This window comes from Fusarium pseudograminearum, chromosome 1, assembly GCF_000303195.2.
Source record: "Fusarium pseudograminearum CS3096 chromosome 1, whole genome shotgun sequence".
Lineage (NCBI taxonomy): Eukaryota > Fungi > Ascomycota > Sordariomycetes > Hypocreales > Nectriaceae > Fusarium > Fusarium pseudograminearum.
In genome coordinates this window covers 1,201,232-1,220,482 of record NC_031951.1, presented here as the reverse complement: position 1 = coordinate 1,220,482, position 19,251 = coordinate 1,201,232, and the positions used below count along the sequence as shown (strand labels likewise).

The window sequence follows — 19,251 nt, the reverse complement described above, 5'->3', positions numbered from 1 at the left end:
GACCGAACAGCGACTTGCTGGGCACAGCGCGGTCACAAGAACTGTCGGCGCTCAAGCAGAGCAGATATAAGAATCTCGAGGTGGTCCCATGCAGGTGAAGAGGTGGAAAGAAAATAGGAAGAGAAAATAACACAGAGAACTTAGAGGGATAAGTATGAGTTGATTTGAGAGGGAAGGCTGGTGAAAGGAGAAAAGCAGGCAGATGCGCCTTCCCGTTGGCACCTGTTGCCAGGCGGCAAGCAGCAGCTTTGACTGGCAAGAGTGGCAGCGCCGCTCCATGTTTGCCTTTTATGCCTGAATTAGCAGGGAGAAACCAAGTCAGTGAATCACTGATTCTAGGCAGGTGCCTTGATAGATAGATTGAGATTTCAATTGCATCAGCTGGAGAGTGAAAACACCACAAGTCTCAGGGGATAAGTGCAGGCCAGGTGTGCTGTAGATTGTTCGAGGACCAGCATGTTAACAGCATAACATCTACTAAAAGGGTTTCATTTCAGCAAGGCATCCCGTAATATTAAATACAAATAGGGTTCTGCTGGCTTCAATTTGTTGTGCATTTGGTAGAGTATTACTTGTATGTAGATTAAATGTATAGAAACAAAGATGAGCCACCTGACCTTATATCCTCCCAGCTGGTCACAATAGGGGCTCTTGGAAAAACATTCTTTTCTTTCCTTTCTATTTCCAGTATTCTGTCTTTTATTGACATAACGACACTGAGGTTCTATGTTTTTAAATGTAGCTTCCTCTCTTGATCGCGAAGATACCAAGACTCGATTCGAGTGCAAAAAAGCATGCCCAACACCAGTAACACCCATAACCCGCCAATTCCCATGGTTCAAACCAGTAACTAAAAATGTGTCACACAGGCGTGATTAAATCCCGCGTAGATTTCCAGTCCATGTGTTTGTGAAGAAAAAGAAAAAGAAAGCATACAGGGAATGGTATCGAAGCGACGGCGGTTCATCAAGTGTTCGTAGGCATAAAGGTTTGTGAAGCTATCAGGGGCTTCAGTATAGATAGACTGGAGTCCAGCCAGTCGAGATATTGGACAGAATTATAGATATGGTTGGATTACACTTCTTGTGGCAAAGCTTGCTGGGATTGAGTTGCAGACACCCTTTGCTGATTCGGTGGAAAATAGGGGAAAGTAACTCATTGCGCGCCTTTAACGTTCTTCTTAACGTTGAGTGCCCATTTGAGCTTATCGAGTGTTTCTTTGGATGCCAGTAGTAGGGCTTCTTGCTCATCTTCTCTTGCTCTGGCGTTGGTCTTGATGTCTTTAAGGCCCTGCTCTTGCGTCTTCTTGTACTCTTCGAATTTGCGCGCGATCTCCTCTTTCTCGTGTAGTAGCTGCTTGATGTTGCCGTCTTGCTGGTCGCAGAGATCCCTTAGCGTTTGTATTTTATCGTCATCTGCTCGTCGCTCCTCGTTGAGGTGATCTATTTCTGATTTCATCTTGGTAACGGCTCTTTTAACCTCGTCGCCTTGGTCTTGCCAATGGGAGGAAATGGCGTTGTAGCGACCCTCCATCAACTGCGCATAGCTAGTTGCTTCCTCGACTTGGATCGTTGCGTCCTTTGTTGTCTTTGTCATTTCGTCCCTCCAGCTCTTCTCGCGCTGTAGAGCATCTGTGGCCTTTTTCTTTTCAAGCTCGACGGTTGCTTGTAAGGTCTCGACTTGGCGTTCCTTTCGAGCGAGAAGTGTCTTTGTGACGTTGGCCTCGAGCAGTCGGCTTTCGTAATCGCTGACCATTCGGTCGAGCTTGTCCTCTAGTAATTTGGCGGCTTGCTTAGCCTCGTCGGCTTTTAGGCGCTCGATCTTGATGTCGCGCTTCAGAGCCTCATTGTCGCTGACAAGCTTGTTTATAACTCGGCCAGTTTTTCCCAGGCCAGCCTTGCCTATTGTCGAGTCCCATTGACCGTCTACAGCTTCGGTGCTTTCTGACATTGTGGGGGTCTCTGAATCGGGTGTAGGCTCTATTACGCGCGCTGCGCCGGTGCTCCAGCGCGATGGTGTTATGTTTGCGTTGTTGGGGTCGGGTTTGGCTTTGACGGGAGTATGCGTGTGATTGTTGAGATCGGGATTGGAGTGAGAGTTGGACACTCCGCTCGTGCTACTGTTTACGCTGCTAGAGAAATTGCTGTGTTTGCTTTCGGGACTGGATTCGGAGCCGTCGAAGCTACGGACACTTCGAATTGTGCTTGACCTGGCGACAGCCGGTTTGTATGTGGCAGGGCTCCGGCTTTTCATGCTGTTGATGGAGCCGGTAGAGACGGGTGTTAAGGTCTTTTCGTTGTCAGATGAAGGACCATGTGGATCTGTCAAACCGGTCGTGGCTGCGGCTGATGGTAAATAGGTTGATGTTAGCGTTTATTGAATATAGTAGTTTAATGAAGAGGAAGAAAGTTAGGAGAGGAAAGGGTACTGAAGGAAAGTCGGTATCTAGCAGAGTGAGACAGAATACGAGGCTGAAATGAGAAACTCCAGCCAAGCCTCAAAAGACGATACGGGTAGGGGACGACAAGATGGGATGAGAACGCTGTTGAGCCCCGGCTGAAGATGTGGGGAGCTGTTTCAAAGTGGAGGCTAAGATATTCATTGAAAGCATGGACAAGCAGTTAAAAAAAAGCAGATGCTAATTAATTTCAGCAGCTGGTTCGTACATACCGATGACTGCGTCTTTGTGAATTGAGAATTCCGTTTTGGAAAAGCGGTTTCGCATTGCAATGACTAACAAATGGAAAGAACGTGGTTAGAGGTGCTGCGTCTATCTTTCGGGTTGCTTGGGCAATGAATGCTGCAGAAATAAAGGGATGTGGCCTGGCAAAGGTACAGCAAAGCAAAGACAAACAAAAGTAAGGCAAAACAAAATGAGGCAAAGACTACGCTGCAGTTTTAGGACAATTGACAGCTGTGCAATTAGAATTCTGCAAACACAAACGAACAATACACACTAAAGTATTTAGTGTAAGTAATCAAGTGTTCTTCTGTTGGTCTTTGTTTTGGTTCTAATAAAGGGAGGGATGACTTGACTTATTTCAGGTAATTACCTCCACTTCATATATAAGGAGTACGTACTCCGCACCTGTCATCTCCCACGGGCTGGCTCCCGCTTGGCCCCGTTTATTAGACCGTTACAGTACCGTTGAGATGGAGGGACGGAATACGGAGACGCAGAGTGTTGGATCGGACTGAACTGTAACCAATACAAGTTGAGCCCGCTGATGTTTATTGGGCCGATCAGCGTCATCAAGTAAATAAACAAACAAAACCAAAGGAACAAAGAGGTGTAGTATTGCAACAACCTGGTCAACGTTATGGCCAGTGACATGACCGGTCTGTGTGGTGGCACAGCAACTACCTAGGTAATTACGGGCTGCTCAATACTACAGGTTAGTAGTCAGCTCGATTATCTACCAGTTATCTATGCTGAGAATTAAATGTTTACATGCAGCTTCCAACTCTGCAATGACGCCCATGGCTGCTCTCCTTCAGACCCACGGGCCAACGACCGGAACAACAGTACTAATCTGACTACATGGGTTTTTAATTGGTTTCATGCGAATGCTCATCCAAAGCATGACATCGCTAGCAGACAGTTCGATTTATCAACCAGGCAGGAGATCAAACATTTTAATTGGGTCAATATATCAAATGGCGTTATTAACTGGCTCACACCTTCATGAGGTGGCGATAATGCTTGGTATTCCTAATCGCTACCATTGGCCCCAACCCTAGTATATATCTTTTAACGCCTTGAAATGCATCATCGATTAGTCGTTTTCTCAAGCGGTAATAGCGGTTGATGCAGACTGTCCCGAACTATTACCAGCACCAATTTGTGCAGCTTCCATGAAAGACGGGCGATATTTAGATAGATATTTGCCTGCCACAGGTCTTGCTTCCTCAACTAAGTCCATTGCATTAGCAACCATCACGGGAATCAATGTTCATTGTTCGTAACTTACATTCGGTCCAAATGTCTTGCACTGTATCTAATGCAATCTCTTTGGCAGGTGGTCGCATCATGATCAAGTACAATAGACTTGTCAGAGCCAACTGAACAACACTGGGGTCGCGACACATGTGTTTCACCCGTGACAGAACGTTCTTGTTCAGATCAGGTATCTCGCTCAAGAAACGTGTCAAGACCTTATCCTGGGGATGAAGGTATGGTAGAAAACCATCAATCAGCCGCAGGCAACACTTTTCGTAGTATAGAGGCCGATCGCCGCCCTTCTTCTGCTGTAGCTTATCGTTGTACCACTCCTCGCAGAGCCAAGAGACTGCTACATCGATATGCTTGCGGAAGTCCTCCATCACGTAGGAATATAGGACGTCGCGAATGTTGCTGCTGAGGGATTGGTGTGTTAGCGAGCCGCCTTCATCCTTGATGGTCGTCTCTTCCAGGCCAGCCACGGAGCGAGTAGCGAGTCGCGCTAGAATTGTCATCCACGAGTCCCGGTTGCCAGAGCTAGCTGCCAGTCTGCTGAAACCAGCCTTGCTTTTCTTTGCTGGCTCTTCCATAGATTTCATCATCTCAATGACCCGGGTCACTGTGCCATTACCTGCTGTCAATGCCGCTTCTGGTGTCAGGGCACTAGGCTGGTGCAGGTGGAATGACTTCAAGGCAAGACCATCGTCCAACAATGGTGCTTCATGGGTCGGCGAGCTATCTAGCTTGTTAAGAATTTGCTCTGTATCCTCCGCTTGATAGAAATCAGGTTCATAGTCATCATCGTCTTCTTCCACACCCAACGGAGCTGTGTTAGGATTCAGCTCAGGTACTGGAGCACTGGCAAGGGTATCGAGGCGGCTACGGATGCCATCAACTGCCTTGGACAGTACTTGGGGATCTAGCCTCGCCAGTGTTGTGACGGCAATTCTGGCAACCAGGGGCGCGGGAACTTGCGAAATATCAAAGTTCTTGAGAGCACTGTTGTCGATAAGGGTGAAAATGTCGGCTAGACTGTGTGGGCTTGGACCCAGTGGTGGTATCTGGATTTGCGCTGGAGACAGCCGTGGCCGTTTGGCCTCGTACTCGTCCTGAGGTGGCGGTTCAAGGGGGCGCTTGTGTCCAGAATTGTCAAAAATGTCGGCCATGGTACGCATCATACGTTCTACGTGCTGCTGTATTCTGGGAGCCATCGGGTTGTGGGGATCTCGTTTTACAAGGTGAATCAGCAGCATGCGAGTTGTCTTCTCCATCGACCTAATCATGACCCGGCTCTTCGGTGTAAGGGGGGAGTTGGCAAGCTTGAGGGGGTTAAAACCAAGGAGGGCATTGATGATTCGATTTGATGTAGCTGGACGCGCTCTTATGATGATAGACATGCAGTTCAAGGTCGCATCTACAATCAGAGCATCGCTGTAGTTTCATTAGAGGTTAGCTATATAGATATGAGGTTCTCGCGATTAACCGTCTTACCTGCTTTCCAGTAGGGCGCCCAGCATTCGGTCCAAAAGCCCCGACGCCTCAGCCTCTAGATTCCTAGGGTCGAGGGACTGGTGGTTCGAAGGGACTTTATCCAGAGAAACATCGAGCGTACCGCCATACTGATAGTTGCGTATTAGCGACATCACATAGAAAGTTTACAGAATCCATACTCTTAATTCAGAACCGGTGGCAGCAGTTTGCGCAAGAACCACACGTTGCGCAAACTTGATGCAGCAGATTCTCACAGTGGGACCAGCATTGTCCCATATTCTCAAAACCTTTTGCTTCACAGCCACCATTCTTTCCCAAGTGATTGTGTCGTAACCGTTATTTATGCTGCATCATCATGTTAGTCTTGAAATCATGTAGCTCGGATACCATTATAACCATACATCCACCGCATCGCCAAGGGATAAATACTGGCAACGCATTGAATCACACTGCGCAGGACTTGAGGGTCCTCTCGCTCATTCTCAAGCAGGGATTCCAATGTTGGTAAAACATAAGGTTGCATTGTTTCTTTCTCTCCATTTGGTAAAGCTGGCGTCGCGAAAGCTTCAGCAAGAAATTCGGCGCCCCATCTCCGCAGCTCGAGTGGTGCGCTAGGTCCGATGATGGGCAATATTCCTTTGACGACACTGGGGTAGTATTTGACGTCTCCCAAAACCAGCTTTCGTGCATCGTCGAGCTGTCGAATCTGGTCCGACACAGAGAGTGTTGCTGCCATGGTGGATTATTGCAGGTTCTCGAATCGCGGTGGTATAAATCGACGGGTAACAAGCTCGAGAGCTCCAAAAGGGGACGATGGAACTGTGTTGTCGTGGATGAAGATTGCCCACTGCTTTTGGACCGTGGTCGCGCGACTAGGCTGAGCTTTCTTGTCTGCGGCTGGGCATGCTTCGCATTAAAAGCTCGAAATCACCGGGTATTAGCAATCGGCAGTATCTTCGTCTCGATTTACGCGTTGCGGAGACGTTAAGATATATTGTCGTCGTTGCCAGCTTTTGTCTGCCAGAAATGCAACTGAAAGATTGGCGACGCGGAAATCAAAGAACATGGGACGTGGAAATGGTCCAGACCCTTGCAACTTGAGCTCCACAAAGAACCTGGAACTAGGGGAGGTGCAGGTGCAGTGGGTAGACGTCACGGTTGTGCGAGACTGGGCCGACTTTTAGCCGCAAACATTCTTCCCACCTACGGAACATTCATTCGCCATTAGTCCAGATATCGATAGTGAGACCATCTTTTGCAACACGCCAGCAATTGACAGTCAATTTGTTCGATTCACGGTTTAGAACCAAGCCAGTCAAGTCTGTTCAAGCAAAAGACCTTCAAAATGGTTAAAAGGTGTGTTTATCCCGACACCAAAGCTCTCCGTAGCGCAATGGACTGATCATGACTCCGATACAGCCCGCACTCAACTTACTATGATCCCCGCCTGCGACAGGGCGCCGCGCTCGTGCGAGCACGCAGACCGTATCTTTTCAAGAATGCCATCACTGGCCTTGGTCTCCTAGGTGTGGTTGGAAGTATATGTACGGTTCCCTTTAACAAAACTGTATTCGTCTACTAACGCAGCTCAGATTGGTATACCCTCAACGCCGTTGGCCAAGACAATTTCGAAGATGTCAAGGTTCCCGATGCGCCCAAGTCCGCCGCTTCCAAGTAATGGGATTTCTTATGGTTAGACCACGTGTACGATCAATACCAAGCGTTGGAATTTATGATATTCAAATGGGTGCAAGTTGTGTGACAAGTAATAGGCAGGCGACGCTACTTATGAAGCCTGTCGCGCAAAACGCCTAGCAAAACTCCGATCGCCCTATGTGAAACATGTTCGCCAGCTAGTCTGTGCAGTGTGTATGAGTATATGGGTTCTTGTACAATAACTTTCTCAAACAGGGGGCACCGTCCGCTCTAAAGTCGATGCCTCTCCTCCGACCATTCTAGGTCAACAATAATGGTATTTGATGCAAGTGAGCACAAGCTCTGTTCGCCTCCCAAATTCAAGCCAAAAAAAAAAAAAAAAAAGAAGAAGAAGAAGATAAGAAGAAAAGCGTAAATCGATCCATCAGTACCTGAACCGAGCATTTCCCAAGGGTATCACAAAAGTCCGAGTACAATAGCAACATGCTCCATCGTGTTATCAACCAAGTCCCGTCAACGGGATATGTTCAACCATAAATCGGCAAACTCCATCTATGTCGCCGCCGTCTTTGCACTGCGGCTCACGCCTGGAAGATTGCCCACTTTCTTCACCTGGTGTGCTGGGCTGAGCATAGTCCGCGTCAGCTCTGGCGATTCTGACAATCGTGTCGAAAGTGACGGGGACTGCTGTGTGGCTTGAGCAACCGCATTCAAGCTTGACTTGATATCAACAGGAGGAGGACCGTGTATTTGCTGCGCACCGCGGCTGGCTGCATCATCTGGTCGTGCCTCTACTGGAGCAGTGGTAGGATACATCTTGTGAATTAGATGATTTGGATTGGCCCATGGAGTCTCCCGGAGAAACTGTTCGCCTGCCGGGCCGAGGCGGTCGAATGGTTGAGGATAATACTCTTCACGTCGTTGGCTTGTTGGCTTGTGTCGCGACCGTTTTGCTCGCTTGTGATGGTCAGCTCAGCGGGCCCGTAGAGCTTTCGCCGTCGTCGACTTACCTCAATGGCAGCTAGATCATCCTCAAGCTCTGACGGTGTCGCTCCAGTCATTTCAGGTCCAGCAGGGAATCCTTCGTATTTGGCGATGGTGGCCAGGGCAGAGACTTCGGTATTATAGGCAATTGCGTTTCGAACTCGCTGTGCCGGATCCTTGGGGTAAAGAAGGCCGCAGTCCTGCAAGCTGTGTGCGCTTCGTCTTGCGGTCTGAATATCGTACCATTCTTGGTTGAGTGACTCCAGGGTTGTCTCTCTCTTTTCCCGGACGGCTTGGTAATATTGACCCCATACTTGGGCACGCTGGGCCACGGACCGGTTTTCATGGGCTTTGAGACGGTACTCGTGCTCGTTGTTGATTTCGCGCAGTTTTTGCTCCAATCTATCATCTAAGCACTGCTTCATGTTGAGATATTCGGGATGTGTTGGCACATCGGCGAGTAGAGACTGCTCTTCTTCTTCAAGCCTTTTCAGTCGGTCCTTGTAGAGCCTGGGAAGATGTTAGCACACATATGCTTACTTGGGCATCCAACATACCTATCGCGAAAGACACCAAACATTTCTTCAATGACTGTCCAGTCCTTGAACGCAGCGTGTTTGCGCTCCACTATAATCAGGTAAGCATTGTGATCCTGAATATGGGTATTCATCTTCTTACATTCTTCATCGTGCGCAGTCACCGAGTCAACCTCTTCGTCTGCATCTGGATCGGCCTCATCGCCTTGATTATCCACGTCTGTTCCTCTGCCGCTGTCACGCGCACCGTCATGACTTCCGCTATCAGTATCGTGATCCGGATCAGCAGCAGCCGCCGCTTTTCGCTTGGACCCACGCGTGTTCTTCTTAGCTACACGTGATATGCGTTCTGTCAGATCAGTTTCACGACTGGCAGGCTTTTTTCGTGGGGAAACATCGATCTCTTCAACGGGCGTATGTGTACCACTGCTCCCATTCGCAGGGGTGGCTGTATCGTCGTGGAGATCCATTTCTTCGAGTTGCCGCAGGGCACCTGCGTCATGCGCATGCACTGAACTTGTCCGTTTTCTAAGCGGCTGTTCTGTTTCCGATGGCTCGGCAGCAGGTGTGCGCTTTCGCTTGCGCTCTTGGGTGTCGCTCTTGTGTCCTTCTTCCATCTCTTCGTCATGACTCGTCGCATGTTTTGTTGGAGAGTCTCCACCGACTGTGGGAGAGCCAGTCGAGGCGTCGTCGTCATCAATGGCAGACTCGTCATCGCCGAGGTCGTGCAGGTTGGCAGTTCTGTGTAGTTTGCTGGGAGTGTGCTCGTAGACTTGACCCTCGTTAAACTGGTCTACCACGACGTCTCTTTGTCTCTGATGTCGAGGGGTATCGTAGAGCCTCTCAGTCTCGGCTTCAGTAATGTTGCCATCGGAGGCAACATCGGAGTGTGCGTCGGAGAGGACGCTGTCAGAGTCAGAGGCGACATGGGGTTTCTTCCTCGGACTCCGCCTGAGGCTCTCTTCTTCGTCGTGGTCTAAATGCATATGCTCGATCTCGTCGTCGTTGTCATCTTTAGTGTCAACCTCGCTGAGGGGGCTGGAGACGTTGCTGTCGTCATGGTCGGCAACTCCAAGCGCCGGGGAGGAGAGATGCGGAGGGGCCGAGGCAGAGGCAGCCATCGCTGCAACGGGACGCGATTATATGTTTATGGGCCGACCGAGTAAAGAGGTTATGCGTTTTCTCGATCTATTGAGTAGAGCAGAAAGCTTTGGACGGTCGGAAGGTCGTGGGAACGCGCCCGAGGTGAAGAGTGAGGGACGGTCAACGGACAAATGAAGACAATGTATCTTGTCGAATTGAGTTGAAGGGGTGAAGGCAAGCTAGAAAAGAACCGATTGACTCGATCGTTTTGCAGCATGGAAAATACAAAAGATAGAAGTAACCTGAGAGAGCTAAAGATTCCTTGTACTGACAATTTATGGTGTCGAGTGGAGGGGATACGGAGGAAGAGAGGAATAGGTACGGTGCCGGTTTGCGCTGGCTGCCCTGGTGTCTGCTTCTGCTTCCACTGTTCTAGGCTTTGGGGCGGGCGTCCACCACAGCGGGTTGCTGAGAATGACGGGCCCGCCTGTTGCAAAAGGCGGTCGTCAACGGCAGAACCGCTCATGGCGCTGCATCGGGCCCACTGCCAGTGCCATGAGACCTTATCCATTGGTGTAGAGCTGCTGAGCCAATGGTGATAGCCTGGGAAATCTGTAGGTGGGGCCGCTCGACTGAACTCTGGACTTTTTTCTGACTGCCCATGTCTTTTTCCTGTCGCAGAGCCAAAGATTGCACCAAAGTCAACAGCTTTGCCGATTCTTTCCAAACACAAAATTCGACACAATGGCGAAAGGGTGAGCACATTCGCGATCTTTAATCTTGGATGAGAACCAAACAAAACTGACTCAAAGCAGTTCAAAAGGCCTGAGAGCCTCTTCCAAGGCGGTAGACCCCACCCTCGATGCTCTTTTTGCGTCCAGTGTAAGTTTTGCGACATATGAATCATTTCTTGCCAATTCGTGCTTACCATTACAAGGCCGGCCCTGTCCAAGCTCCCGCCAAGTCAAAATACTCGACACTCTTAGACCAAAAGGTCCGAGAACCTGCCAAGCCCAAGGTGCACCTTGAGGAGGACGATGAGGTCCTTTCCGAGATCAGCGAGGAGCTAAGCTTCGAAGAAGACGGCCCTTCTGATGAGGACGAGGATGAGGAAGATTCAGAGCAAGAAGATGGAAGCGGAGACGAACAGGAAGAGGAGGAGAGTGAGGATGTGGACGAAGCCATGAAGGATGCGCCTGTCGAACTCGACGACATCATTGATGCGACAGAAGACAAGTCAAACAAGGAGCGAAAACGAAAGCGCAAGAACGACAACGACGACCTTGAGGGAAAATACCTTGACAAAGTGGCTGCAGAGGAAGAAGCTGATCGCGCCGGCAAGCGACAGAAGAACGACGCTCTGACAAAGACTGAAAAGCCTGCTGTCGATGAGGAAGACGCTGGTAACGAAAGCGATATTCCTGTCCATGAGACACTCGTCAAGGACAGTAAAGCATCGGACTTGGACAAGGCGGCCCGAACAGTTTTTCTTGCCAATGTGTCCACAGAAGCAATCAGCTCCAAGTCTGCCAAGAAGACACTGATGACCCATCTCTCATCCGTCTTGGAAAAGGATGCTACTCCCCCGCAAACCATCGAGTCACTGCGCTTCCGTTCCGTTGCGTTTGCGGGCGGTTCTCTGCCTAAGCGCGCAGCTTACATCACAAAGAGCTTGATGGATTCCACAACCAAATCAGCCAACGCATACGTCGTGTACTCGACTACTGCGGCAGCCCGTACGGCCGCCACCAAGCTCAACGGTACCCAAGTGCTCGACCGTCATCTCAGAGTTGACAGTGTTGCTCACCCTAGTCCCACTGATCATCGCCGATGTGTGTTTGTTGGCAATTTGGGATTTGTTGATGACGAGACCGTCCTGAACACCAACGCTGAGGGAGATACTACAGAGAAGAAGAAGAACAAGACTCCCTCCGATATTGAGGAAGGTCTTTGGCGAACTTTCAGCACTCAGGGCAAGGTGGAGAATGTCCGGGTTGTTCGGGACTCAAAGACGCGTGTAGGCAAGGGTTTTGCCTATGTCCAGTTTTATGTAAGTTCACGATTCCATTACTCACTATTGGGGAGTCAAACTGCTAACACACTCGTCAGGATGCCAACGACGTTGAGGCTGCCCTGCTCCTTGACGGCAAGAAGTTCCCACCCATGTTGCCACGCAAGTTGCGAGTAACTCGTGCCAAGGATCCTCGCAAGACAGCCCTCGCCCAAGAGCGAGCCAGGGGCAAGCACATTTCAACTAACGGCCCCAAGAGTACCAAATATAAGCACAAGGCCACTCCTGAGGAGCAGTCCATGGCTGGCCGCACAAGCAAGCTTCTTGGTCGTTCAGCCGCTGTGCAGCAACGCCACAAGAAGCGCCCCTCAGCACATGGTGAGAGCCGTGAAGCTGAGAGCCAGCCTGCAGGTATCAAGGGTCCAGAACAATTTGTTTTCGAGGGTCGCCGTGCCTCAGCAAGAGATGGCCTACCCAAGGATCTCAAACAGAAGAAGGGCAAGGGTAAGAAGTCAGGCCGACCTCAGAACCATGGCACAAAGAGAGCGTCCGAGTGGAAGAAGAAGAAGAACTGATTAATTTTGACGAACGCTGCATAAGTTGTTGAGGTTGATAGAGAACTTGGGAGTGAGGCGTATGGGCTATTTTTTTTTAGTGAGAATAGTAGAGCAGGAGGGTTGGTTGAAGAACGTTAGGTCTCCACGCCCGGAAAAGTTACGAGTGATTTTTTTATTTTTTTGCCTTGACTGGCCTGCTTCCGCTTAAAAAGAGATGGGGGTAACTCATTGGATTCATGATAGAAAATGGTTCATGTAGTTGCACAGACATAATTTATTTACCTGGTACATAGCCAATTCATTTCTTACCGAATGCTACCGATCTCAATTTGTTTTACTACGATTATGCCAACTGATCAGGCATCTGTCCCCTCATTGCTTACATGTAAGATACTCATTCTCGAAAGTTACACACATGGCACGAGTTTTCAGCCTACTGGACAGTTTAAATAAGAAAGGATATATCATCAATTTTACGTGCCTGCTTTGCAAATAAATGCGCCAAATTTGCATCGAGGGATAGTCTCGTCTATTAGGACATGGCTTCAAAATACAAGACCATTTACTAACGGGGTACCCTGAGCCATTGGCGCGTGGCGGCCAGCACACGCTTTACCCCCATATGTGTGCCGCCCAAAAATCGGGAATCTTAAACAACTTCCTCCACAACTCTTATCTGTATGCTTCGCGGGCGTGAGCCCTGACCGAGCTATCGCTAAAACATGCCATCAAAGAAGTCGAAAGAGATTACGCAAAGTCGCATTATGCGGCTGTCTAGTACTCGAGTTCCTCTTCGGGCTCGAAGGAGTCGGCAGCAACCTCTTCGTAATCCTTCTCCAGAGCAGCGAGATCCTCTCGGGCCTCGGTGAACTCTCCTTCCTCCATACCCTCGCCAACGTACCAGTGGACGAAGGCACGCTTGCTGTGCATAAGGTCGAACTTGTAGTCAAGACGCGACCAGGCCTCAGCGATGGCGGTGGTGTTGGAAAGCATGGAGACGGATCGCTTGACGGGAGCAAGACCACCAGCCTCAGCAGGAGCAGGGACAGCCATGGGCTTCTGGTAGTTGATTCCGAGCTTGAAACCAGTGGGGCACCACTCAACAAGGTTGAATGAGGCCTTGGCCTTGAGGGAGGCGATAGCGGCATTGCAGTCGCGAGGAACACAATCACCACGGTACAGAAGAGCGACAGCCATGTACTTGCCGTTTCGGGGGTCACAGACGACCATCTGGTTGTTGGGCTCAAAGCCTGAATAAAATTAGTATCGTTAACGGGTAAGACCAATTATGCGCGCAACTTACACTGGAAGGTAAGCTCCTGAACCTTGAAGCTCTCGTGCTCGCTCTTGTTGGCAGAAATAACAGGAGCGTAGCTGATGAGAGGGTAGTGGATTCGGGGGTAGGGAACCAGGTTGGTCTGGAACTCGTTGAGATCGACGTTGAGGGCACCGTCGAATCGGAGAGACGAGGTGATGGAGCTGACAACCTGGGCGATGAGACGGTTGAGGTGCTCGTATGAGGGTCGAGGAATGTCGAGGTTGCGACGGCAGATATCATAGACAGCCTCGTTGTCGACAAGGAAAGTACAGTCGGAGTTCTCAATGGTGCTGTGGGTAGACAGGACAGCGTTGTAAGGTTCAACAACGGCAGTCGATGTTCGGGGAGCAGGGTAGACAGCGAACTCGAGCTTGGACTTCTTGCCGTACTCGGTGGAGAGACGCTCAAGGAGGAGAGCACCGAAACCAGAACCGGTACCACCACCGAAAGAGTGGAAGATCAGGAAACCCTGAAGAGACTGGCAGTTGTCTGAATTGTGAGTTAGCTGCTGGACGAGAGCAATTGTACGATATCAAGACTTACCGGCGACACGACGAATTCGGTCCATGACATTGTCAACCATCTCCTTGCCAATGGTGTAGTGACCACGGGCATAGTTGTTGGCGGCATCCTCCTTACCACTGACCAACAGCTCAGGGTGGAACAGGTTGCGGTATTCACCGGTTCGGATCTCGTCGATTGGCGAGGGGTCGAGATCGACGAACAGAGATCGAGGAACATACTTTCCGCTGTTGGTCTCGGTGAAGAAGGTCTCGAAAGAACCGGGGTCACCAATATCGGGAGCATTGGGGTCAGGTCGACCGTCGGGACCGAGGCCGTGCTCGAGAAGGTAGCTATTCAGAACGCCAGTCAGCTTGATTCGACGGGAGAGAAGAAGACAACGTACAGCTCCCAAGCAGAGTTACCGAGCTGGGTACCGGCCTGGCCCAGGTGGAGGTGAAGAATCTGGATAACAAAGAATCAGCATCGCGAGCTCAATCAGAAGCCGCCCCAGCTTGCACAGCTCAGGACACCAAGTGGAACACCCCCAACGCCTCTCGAGCAGAGCAAAACCAAAAGCAACAAGATGCAATTAGAAAGCAATTCAGAGTAGCGTAGGGGCCTAGAGGTTCGCGACGGAAGCGAAAAAACATACCTCGCCCTTCATCTTGTATAAATGAAGCTTAAAAAGCTAAGACGAGAGTTTGAAGTTTGGGGGGAAGAAGTATGGGGAGAGAAATAACTACGCGCGCAGCGCTTGAAGGGGTAAGGGGAAGAAGGGGCCTGAGGTGGTGATGGTTTTCGGGGTGGGTGGTTTGGAGGTTCCCAAATCTGTGGGTTGCAGCCGTGCCACTGGACATTCAATTGGTGGCGGGGTTCGTCAACGTGGGAACTGAGCCAAACATAAAAAAGCTATCAGAAAGATACAAGCGATGCGGGCGAATTTTGGCCCACGAGCCGAGTACCTGAGATGCCTCTCACCGCCAATTGACAGGGAACAGCCTGGGGACCCCTGTACGATTAGTAGTGGAAGAACTGCACTTGCAAGGGGCGCTCTAGCACTTCAGGTGGGATCTGTTCACTCAGGTCGGAATGCAAGCTGTACATACCAGCTAGCTCGACATGGAGCTCGAGTGCTACATATCAAGGAACATCTATCACAATCCTACCAAGTCGCATTCGTTTGGATACCTCTCTGTAGAGATGGTGATACTCTTTGAAGCGGAGATAGGCGGCAGCAACTTGGTTAGCTACCAACTTGATGTTCGCTTCAACAACAAATCAGAGGTTTGTTAATTCGCTATGACAATTGAGTTCCTAACAAGTGATCACTTTCCTGCTTGCTCCACGACAGTTCACAATCCTCAGGTAGGTTGGTAGTTGGTTAATCTCTCTGCCTAGTCCTGGGCGCAACATGGAATTTTACCAATCTATTACCAAAAGGGCAATGAGTGAAATGATAGTCTGCCATGTACTCTGTATGTGACCATCTATCACATTTTCGACAATATGTCTCCTCTTTGACTATACTCTTAGCTTACCTTTACCGAGGCCTACCTACCAGGTAGATACTACGTACCTATGCATTGAGATTTGTTACTCGGACGTCTATGAAGATCAGTGATCTATCATCCTTGCTATCATCGAGATTCCGTGCGTTGATCGGGAACAAGATATCCAGTAAATTTCCCCAATTGACTTGCCATGAATTCTGTTGCCTGAATATCAAAGGTTGCCTAACGTGTTGGTTGTACAGGCTCACGGCGAATATTATCCAATTGCGAATTAGGTAGTCTTGATTATAATGTTAAACTGTTTCAGAGTACAGCCCTACAGAACATTACATAGTTGCAATGATGTTCTATATCTAGATACCTAAAAGTAAAAGCCTGATATGGAATGTATCCGTTTGTATCCGTTTGTATCACTGCCGCCGTACTCCGAAAATCTTACAGATGTCCCCTCCTGTAAAATTATTTGTGTAAAGAAAAAAAAGCTCATAGCAATTGCCAGAGCTGTGCAAAGTGGTATCATAGGTATAGTAGGCCGTTTCCCATCCAAGTCGTGATCTTTTCGCTCTCTTTTCGTTCTCGCACTTGACCATTCGCACTTGAGTTGAGTTTTAGTTTAGTTATGTCGGTTGTCAGTTTGGTTCTGTATATCAGCCTGCTCCAGCTGTTGGAGACGACGCTGAATCGCTTCTTTTTGTATCTGTAACGCCCTGATCTCTTCGTCCCGCGTTGTTGTATCTTCACTTAGACGGCTGTCGTTCTCTGTCATGCTGTTCGAGTCTGTAGCCACGTACGCAGGTGGAGGAGGCTCTGCGTTTCCGCGACTTCTGTTTCGTTGATTGGCCTCGGCAGCAGCGTAGAAGTCGTCACCAGCTCCTGACGAGTTATGGCGCATGTTGCCCACCGCGTTGAGTTCGTGTGGTCTTCTCTTTTCCGTCCGGGCTTTCTCTCGATGGATAAGCCAAAAGGCCAGTCCTCCAACCGCCAAGAGTACAAAAACCGCAACGCCAACACCAATGCCGATTCGCTCACTCAAAGACAGAGAATCCTTATGGTGGTCAACGCCTGGAATATCATCCTCATCTTTGAGTCCGAGGGCATCCTTGTCTCTATCCTTGAAAAGGGCCCGAATGGTGTAGACAGCAATCGTTGCGCTGTATAAAGTAGTGGCGGATTCGGAATGAGCGTCGTAGGACTGCGCTGTTTGGTTGAAAGTGTAAGGGATGGCTACCACTGAGGAAGTCGATCGTTTACAGAGACTACCTTCCAAAGTATAATGACTATCGCAATTAGAACGATAGTTTATGATGTATTGATTCTGACAACTTACGAGGAGCAGCAGATAGCTGTAGTTGTCTCATCGTCCCGGTTTGCGCTGGGTTCGATGCGTAGAGTTACAGTAGTCCATCCATGTGGGCACGTACCCGGACTATAAACACCCGTAAGACCGTTGTCGAACATAGCATCCGGATAGCACGATAGTGACTTTGCCCCAGCAATCGGCTGAAGGTCAAGCATGGCCTCGAGACCTCCTATTCCAGACATTGATACGTGGTTTGCATCATAAGTCCATGTGCAATCGGGCGGGCCAGTCCAGGGAGTTGTCATGGGTGGAAACGTCCAGTCGCTGGCGAGGTCGTCGTCATCAGTTGGCTTTGGTTCGATTACAAGTGTTGTCGGGTGAGGTGTGGGTTTGGACAGAGACATGGCTGATGAAGGCGCGGCGGGTGGCATGGATGAAGACCCGGTTACCGTGGACTCATCATCCTCAGTTGACAAAGACATGTCGTCTGTTCGTTACAGCTATGTTTGAAAACTCGCAAGTAGTTCAAATACTGGGCCGACTCGACTACAAGCCGCACCACCAGTGCTTCGCTTGCCGTCAACTCGGCAATTCAGGGACAACCTTTAACGTCTTGTCCATCCAAACGTGTGACCAATGTTCCGTACTATTGTCGACGAGCAAAAAGATATATGTTGAACTTGAGTTGACGCGCAGAGCAGGATCGGAAATGCGATCTAGTTATGGCTCAGCTGAAAACGAAGGCGAAGGCGTGGTCACGAGAGAAGACGGCGTCTGTGACGATATTCGAAGGCCATTCGGTCGAGCGTCTAGAAGAGGAATGAGGCGATGGGGATATATAGCAAGCAGAAAGACTGGAAAAGGTGACAAATGAACGAAAAGAAAGGAAAGCTACCCAAGAAATGACGAGAGTCAGCCAAGCAAACAGCAGCGCAGCACAGGTCCATCCATACCATGCCAGCGAGAAGGACGGGTACGGTACAGTAGCGTTGGTGTTCCCCCTTCTGAGGTCTTTGAAGGCTTGGCGAAATCTTATCACGGGTGGGTGCCGAGAAATGCCAAGGCCCGAATTACACCAAACCACTGTCCACGTTGACCGCTGAGAGTCTGGGCATTTGTCTTTTCTTCTCATCTCGAGCTGCAGTTCAGCGCAGCCAAGAGCAGTCGTTCAGATAAGGTACAGGTCTAGACTGACCGACATGGCCAACCGGCCGTCATAAGGCAAAAAGGACAAGACCATGGCTGTCAATGCGGGAGCGTGCTCATAAGAGTTTTGGAGGGGCCCATGACCCGACGACCCAAAGACCCAAAGACCCAATATGCCCAGCAAGCGACGCGAGCCAATGCCCATGAGACAGTGGGCGCATCCAGCAAAAGCCGAGCCTTCTGGCCCCAGTGCCACGGTCTTGGCTGATGAGTATCGGCTTTCTGGGCACTTGGGAAGTTCTGACACGGGAAATGAAGACCGCCTATTATTGTGCCGAGCACGCCGGCTTGGAAGTCTTGGGTCGTCTTGGACACCTGCACGCGAAGTCACGACACAAAGTACCGGTCCAATTCCGTGAAATAGTTAAAAAGGTAGCAAATTCCGTCTTGGCCGCGAATCATCAGTCGGGTTTCTTTTCTCGCTCCGTCTTATTCCCGCCCAAAACTCACTTTCGAATCCTTTCGGGGCCAAGAGTGCACAGATTCACTGACCCCTTCAACCCGGAGTCAATCCCAAGTCAATGCACGTTCAATGCCCAGTAAACATGAAGCTCTTGGCGTACCACTGCCAATGTAGGACAAGCAGACGAATATGTGACAATGTACGATATTGACAATCGCCATGCGAGAGAAGATGAAGCCAAGTGGTTGGGCATCTCGCTTCTTTATCCCAATCAACACTGAACTTGATGTTTGTAAAGAGATGCAAAGGGGAAGAGGTTGTCAGAAGCGGTTGGCTGCTGTGAGGTCATGGGCAAACCTCTACCGATAAGGTTACAGTAGCACACGCCAGTGGACACTTTATATGGCTAGACACCTGAAGATCCGGCATTGTAGTCATTGATGTCTCTCGGCAATTGAGGTTATTCATTTGAGTGAATTACTCAAGTTGAGAATGATTCCAAATTACTTTCAATAGAAAGAATTTCAGTGAGATCAGCCATTGAATGCTCAAGCAGTAGTTGTCTTGACTCTAGAGTGTCTCGTCTTGTATCAGAAAAGTGCACTGTCAAGACATGCCATTTCAATATTGAAGCTCAAAAATCCAATGTGAGATGCGCAAAAAAACATTCAAGATCAAGAGAATTTAGTGAGATAAAATCCTGTAAGTCATACTTGGTACTTGGCCACTCTTCTGTGAATTACCATCACTC

The 19,251-nt window shown here is 49.5% G+C and overlaps 7 protein-coding genes across 7 annotated transcripts, besides 3 other annotated features; 2 read left to right on the top strand and 5 right to left on the bottom strand.

Annotated features, from left to right (window-relative positions):
* Window positions 1-1,155: 1,155 nt before the first annotated feature.
* On the bottom strand, window positions 1,156-2,253 carry FPSE_00064 (uncharacterized protein; the record flags this gene model as incomplete). The annotated part of the gene is made up of 1 exon (XM_009253184.1): window positions 1,156-2,253. The coding sequence occupies one exon, from the start codon at window positions 2,251-2,253 to the stop codon at window positions 1,156-1,158; it is 1,098 nt and encodes a 365-aa protein (XP_009251459.1).
* A 576-nt stretch (window positions 2,254-2,829) lies between these two features.
* Window positions 2,830-2,884: a repeat region.
* A 904-nt stretch (window positions 2,885-3,788) lies between these two features.
* Window positions 3,789-6,167, bottom strand: FPSE_00063 (uncharacterized protein; the record flags this gene model as incomplete). The annotated part of the gene is made up of 5 exons (XM_009253183.1): window positions 3,789-3,913; window positions 3,972-5,371; window positions 5,432-5,559; window positions 5,611-5,776; window positions 5,833-6,167. The coding sequence occupies 5 exons, from the start codon at window positions 6,165-6,167 to the stop codon at window positions 3,789-3,791; spliced, it is 2,154 nt and encodes a 717-aa protein (XP_009251458.1).
* Window positions 6,168-6,776: 609 nt separating this feature from the next.
* Window positions 6,777-7,109, top strand: FPSE_00062 (uncharacterized protein; the record flags this gene model as incomplete). The annotated part of the gene is made up of 3 exons (XM_009253182.1): window positions 6,777-6,787; window positions 6,851-6,969; window positions 7,024-7,109. 3 exons carry the CDS (start codon window positions 6,777-6,779, stop codon window positions 7,107-7,109), a joined length of 216 nt encoding a protein of 71 aa, XP_009251457.1.
* A 344-nt stretch (window positions 7,110-7,453) lies between these two features.
* Window positions 7,454-7,496: a repeat region.
* A 143-nt stretch (window positions 7,497-7,639) lies between these two features.
* FPSE_00061 (uncharacterized protein) lies at window positions 7,640-9,728 on the bottom strand (the record flags this gene model as incomplete). The annotated part of the gene is made up of 4 exons (XM_009253181.1): window positions 7,640-8,044; window positions 8,098-8,581; window positions 8,629-8,698; window positions 8,750-9,728. The coding sequence occupies 4 exons, from the start codon at window positions 9,726-9,728 to the stop codon at window positions 7,640-7,642; spliced, it is 1,938 nt and encodes a 645-aa protein (XP_009251456.1).
* A 706-nt stretch (window positions 9,729-10,434) lies between these two features.
* FPSE_00060 (uncharacterized protein) lies at window positions 10,435-12,276 on the top strand (the record flags this gene model as incomplete). Its single annotated transcript, XM_009253180.1, has 4 exons — window positions 10,435-10,445; window positions 10,506-10,572; window positions 10,628-11,740; window positions 11,800-12,276. 4 exons carry the CDS (start codon window positions 10,435-10,437, stop codon window positions 12,274-12,276), a joined length of 1,668 nt encoding a protein of 555 aa, XP_009251455.1.
* Window positions 10,784-10,871: a repeat region.
* A 756-nt stretch (window positions 12,277-13,032) lies between the features above and the next one.
* Window positions 13,033-14,744, bottom strand: FPSE_00059 (uncharacterized protein; the record flags this gene model as incomplete). Its single annotated transcript, XM_009253179.1, has 5 exons — window positions 13,033-13,508; window positions 13,562-14,065; window positions 14,120-14,430; window positions 14,484-14,542; window positions 14,733-14,744. 5 exons carry the CDS (start codon window positions 14,742-14,744, stop codon window positions 13,033-13,035), a joined length of 1,362 nt encoding a protein of 453 aa, XP_009251454.1.
* Window positions 14,745-16,204: 1,460 nt separating this feature from the next.
* Window positions 16,205-17,373, bottom strand: FPSE_00058 (uncharacterized protein; the record flags this gene model as incomplete). Its single annotated transcript, XM_009253178.1, has 2 exons — window positions 16,205-16,868; window positions 16,919-17,373. 2 exons carry the CDS (start codon window positions 17,371-17,373, stop codon window positions 16,205-16,207), a joined length of 1,119 nt encoding a protein of 372 aa, XP_009251453.1.
* Between the last annotated feature and the right edge of the window lie 1,878 nt (window positions 17,374-19,251).